At 46.5% G+C, this 4,813-nt stretch overlaps 1 protein-coding gene across 1 annotated transcript; it reads left to right on the top strand.

Moving 5' to 3' along the window:
• Positions 1–2,844: 2,844 nt before the first annotated feature.
• LOC121801549 (protein LEAD-SENSITIVE 1-like) lies at positions 2,845–4,414 on the top strand. Its single transcript, XM_042201060.1, has 3 exons — positions 2,845–3,003; positions 3,150–3,223; positions 3,496–4,414. Exons 1-3 carry the CDS (start codon positions 2,984–2,986, stop codon positions 4,176–4,178), a joined length of 777 nt encoding a protein of 258 aa, XP_042056994.1. The 5' UTR covers positions 2,845–2,983; the 3' UTR covers positions 4,179–4,414.
• The last annotated feature ends 399 nt before the right edge of the window (positions 4,415–4,813 follow it).

Here is a 4,813-nt window from a genome sequence, read left to right as displayed (position 1 = left end):
TAACGGAGAAAGTAAAACACACTCAAAGAATTACGTGGTTCGGCATTGATTTGCCTACGTGCACGGAGAAGCTTTAATGGACTTTATTGATCAAGATGTGAAGAAGAAGGATGAGATCCTCACTACAATTTTGAAACGCTCAAGCTTATCACAAGTTGAGCTAACTATCAAAAGAAAACTGAGAATCGGAGAATGTGTATATGGTGTGTGTTTTCTTGGCTCATTGAGCTACATATATGAGAGATAAGTAAACAAGATTTACTAACTAACTTCAGCCCTTGTAAATCAGTTATAACCGCTCACAACGGCTAGTTTGAGCTTCATGCACCGAGCCCAGTGAATTCCAGCTCAACATGAGTCAGCCATTTGCATGGTCGCACCATCACAGACTTGACCTTAATAAGAGTTGCTTCATACAAAAAAGTTAATGGAGTCCTTAAAAGTAGTTATGTGATAGTAAACGTTTTTGAAAAATTATTGAATTTATGAATTATCAAAGTAGTGAAAACCAGATCAGAATTTATCGAACAATTAAATACGTCAAATATAAGGGGTATCGAAATGTACTTAATTCCCATGTAAATTATTTTGTTTTGACTTCATTAAGTGCTAATTTGTAGTAATAATTTAGTGGACTTAGTAAATATCTAGGAATCCTAAGAACATCCCCTATAGGCGAGGCGCGCCTATAGCCCCAGAGGGGGCAACGCCGGGGCGGCCCATAGTGGGAGGGACGTCCGCCCTGGGGCGGACGAAAAAATGGGGGCGAGGACGGGGCGGACGTTGCTTCGATGACTATCGGGCAAGGACGGGGCGATGGCGGGGTGATAGGCGGGGCTATCTATAGTGGGGCGGCGGTCAGCGCGCCGGCCGTTCCCTTGATTTTTTTTTCCGAATATTACCCCTATAAATACCACTCCTCCACCATCCATTTACCCCATTTTCACACACTCTCCCTTCATTCACTATCTACACTTTCACCCTCTAAAAATGCACGGTGGAGTTGACAAATCCCCCGGCTCGGACGAATCGGGATATGGCGGCAATCCTTCCCAGCCGTCGGGATATGACGGCTATTCGTCTCAGCCGTCGGGATATGGCTGCTATCCTGCTCATCCGTCGGGATATGGCGGCTATCCTTCTCAGTCGTCCTAGCCATGGAGTTGGAGTCAATCTCCCCCGCCGTGGGCATCGAGTCCAACTCCTCCACCATCTCAGCCGTGGAGGTCTTCTCCCACGCCCCAACCTTTGCCGAGGAATCTGAGTCGCTCGGCGTTTGGGGATTACAGACCCAACCTCGAGCCCTTCTCCATCCGCGTCCAAAGACCCCTTTCCAATCCAGCGGCGGTGGCGGCGGCCGTCGATGTGGCGGTGGCGGTGGCGGATCGTGCAGCGGCGCCGGCGGAGAGGGCAGCGGCGTCGGCTCCGGTGGTGGCGGTTCGGCCAGCGGCTCAGTTCAAGCCGGACAAAAAAAGGCCACGCACGACATCAAAGCGGAGTCCATTGCTGTGGCGAGTGCGTGGGATGCCGCGACATCAGACCCCATAGTGGGCACCGATCAGACCGAGGGGAGCTTTTGGAAGCGCGTCGTGTTGGCGTACAACGAGTTCAAACCTTGCGGCGCCAAACCGCGTGACGCGGAACAGCTCCGCAAGAAGTGGTCTAGGATTCTGCCGGCCACCTGGCGTTTCGCGGGCATATACCAGAACAACCTGCTCCATGCGGAGAGTGGCCGAAGCGAGGCTGACGTGAAAGCACTTTCAATGAGCCAATACAACACGCAGGGCAATCCGAAGTTCACAATGTGGCAGAAGTATCTAGTTCTCGAGGACTGCTCGAAATTCAAGGACATCTGTGCGCAAGAGCAGGCTCCGGGCCCGAAGCGGACATGACACAACATTGCCGGGGACTACAGCAACGGCAGTGGCTCGCAATCGTTTGACCTGAACGAAGAGCAAGCCGAAGAGCCCTCCGCTACACACTCTAGGCGCGCTCGCCCTCCGGGACAACATGCCTCTATCCGACGCGCTAGAGAAGCTCGCGGTTCCTCCCGCCGATTGTTGGAAGCGTCTGGATCGCGCGCTCCGCAGCCCGCGCCTACACCGCCGTCAAGGGCCCCTTTTGCCAGCGAGGTGTTGAGGGATAACGTATATGTGCAGCTGACGCACGAATTGCCTGAAGTCTGCAGCAAATACAAGGCCGCAACCGACCCGTACATTAAGAATATATACTCCGACCTCATACGTCGGATCCAGCGCCGTCTGCGCTTGGCTGATGAGGGTCCTGGGGCAGCGGCGGCCGGCGGCAGCGAGGGAGACGGAGAAGGCGACGAAGTAGAGGAGGAGAAATCGGACTCCGCCGCCGATTAGACGGTGGCGGCGTTTTTATTTGTATTTTTTTAATTCGTTCGTTGTATAATTTTACATTTGCCATTACAACGAATATTCGGTCTCAATTATCTCGTTTTATAATTATTTCAATTCAGCTGATTTAAAAATGAAATGAAAAAATTAAAATGGAAATTGGTTATAAAATTTCAAAGCTATTGGAAGTCTCCGCCTATAGTGGGGCTGTGGAAAAAAAATGGGGCTATGGACAAAAAAGGGGCGGGGCTATTGAGGAAGGCCGCCTATAGTGGATGATCTAATAAATAACTTCTAAATTAATCAAAATATTAGCGGCTGTGACGCAATTAATATAGTAATTCCAGTACACGTGCAAATAAATAAAACTTAGATTTGATTTATTAAGTTAAGATTGCTGAGACGTAATTACGCCGACACGCTAACTTAGGTCTGAAGGCATGAAATTTGGGAATCGAGGCAAGGGCAATTTCGTCATTCCGTGGGTAACCGCTTCATTGCGTATAGCGTCAGAGCCATAAATCACAGATTCGCGGCGAAGAGATATCATCTGCTGTTTTCGTTTTACCGCAACGCAACTCTTCCCCAATATCACTTCTCTGTCAGATTCACCGCTGGAAATGGGGCTGCTCTCGAATAGGTAGGTCTCGTCAATTTTCTAAATCGCTTGATTGTGCTATTAATATTCGTATCATCCCCTTTTTACATTCTATTGATTAATCGTGGCTGAATTTGTTAGTGTGTGTATTTGGCTGATTTTGTGTTTTTGTGATTGCAAACGCGAAGAATCGCAAGGAGTAACCTCAAACCAGGGGATCATATCTACTCGTGGAGGACTGCATACATCTATGCTCATCACGGTTGGTTTCCGATGAATTGATTCGATTAGGTTTTATCGATGACAAATACAACTTGTTTCGAATCATAGAGCATTTAATTTCAGTGCAATCCAATTAGAATTTGTGTGAAACAAATCCTCACTAGCATTTGATGGTTAGAAATTAGATGAAAAGTCAGGATTTGGTAAAGATTTAATTGAGTTTCTGCATAGTTGTTGCTTTTATATTGTTTAAAAAAATTGATGTCAAGGTTTTTTCTGATGATTTTGTGCACAATGCTTGGATGAGAATAGGAATATATCTTGGAGATGATAAAGTTATACATTTCACCAGACGTGGTCAGGAGGTCGGAACCGGTACCGTGCTAGATGTCCTGCTGGTGAGCTCAGGACCGAATCGATCGTATATTCCGTGCCCCACCTGTGTCCCGAGAGAGGATGCACATGGAGTGGTCTCGTCGTGCTTGAACTGCTTCCTAGCTGGTGGTATTTTGTATCGGTTTGAGTATTCAGTCAGCCCTGCTCTTTTCCTTGCAAAGGCACGGGGAGGGACTTGCACCCTCGCTGTCTCGGATTCTGACGATGATGTGATCCACCGAGCCAAATACCTGCTCGACAACGGATTTGGATGCTACAATGTGTTCAAGAACAACTGTGAGGACTTTGCGATTTACTGCAAGACGGGACTGCTCGTGCTGGATCAGAGTACAATGGGGCAAAGCGGGCAGGCTGTGTCCATTATAGGCGGACCTCTTGCGGCTGTGATGTCCACGCCACTACGGCTCGTCACCACCAACATCTACGGGATGGCAGCGACTGCGGTTGGGGTTTATTGTGTGAGCCGCTATGCGGCAGACATTGGCATGAGGAGAGATGTGGTAAAAGTCGCTGTTGAGGATCTCACGAGAAGGCTCGCCACGGGTGTGCTTCAGGTCCTTGAACCGAGCCTCCCTGCTGCACCACCCTTTGCTCACTAGGTAGCCTATACGGAGAGATACAACGGAGAAAACCTCAGTATTATCCATTTTCGATTTATATATGATATTGTTATAGTGTTCTTTGTAATGTCAATTCTATAATTGTGAGATTCCTTGCAAGAAATGACATCATGCTACATTTATCTTGACGCAATCCAAAGTATGTTGGAGTATAAGATCATACATATGTAACATGTGTAAAATTTCCAGATGATATATATTGGAGTATAAGATCATACTTATGTGTATTATTTCCGGATTATATATATTGGAGTATAAGATCGTACTTAGGGATGGGTCACCGTACCGAAATGGGGGCATACCGTACCGCTCGGTACGGCATGAGAAAAAAATGATACCATACCGATTTTTTCGGTATACCGTATTGCGGTAGTACCTTAAATTCAATTCAGTATATCAAAATATGAATATAATTACTTTACCAACATTTCTGTATACCATACCATACTTTGGTATACTGCTATACCGCAGTATGGTACATTATATTGAAATACCAATATGTTAAAATCATGCTCTTACCGAATGAAAACCTATTTCATAAAATTAAATACGGAAAATAACATTTTAACTATTTGATAATGTACAAAATGATAAAATTCGTTACAATCAAAGTA

Source organism: Salvia splendens, chromosome 4 (assembly GCF_004379255.2).
Source record: "Salvia splendens isolate huo1 chromosome 4, SspV2, whole genome shotgun sequence".
Lineage (NCBI taxonomy): Eukaryota > Viridiplantae > Streptophyta > Magnoliopsida > Lamiales > Lamiaceae > Salvia > Salvia splendens.
This window is presented reverse-complemented; position numbering and strand designations above follow the sequence as displayed.

Coding starts and splice junctions, on each gene's coding strand:
- LOC121801549 (XM_042201060.1), top strand. CDS start 2,984: ATGGGGCTGCTCTCGAATAG. Junction 3,004..3,149: donor ATGGGGCTGCTCTCGAATAG/GTAGGTCTCGTC, acceptor GCAAACGCGAAG/AATCGCAAGGAGTAACCTCA. Junction 3,224..3,495: donor ATACATCTATGCTCATCACG/GTTGGTTTCCGA, acceptor GGATGAGAATAG/GAATATATCTTGGAGATGAT.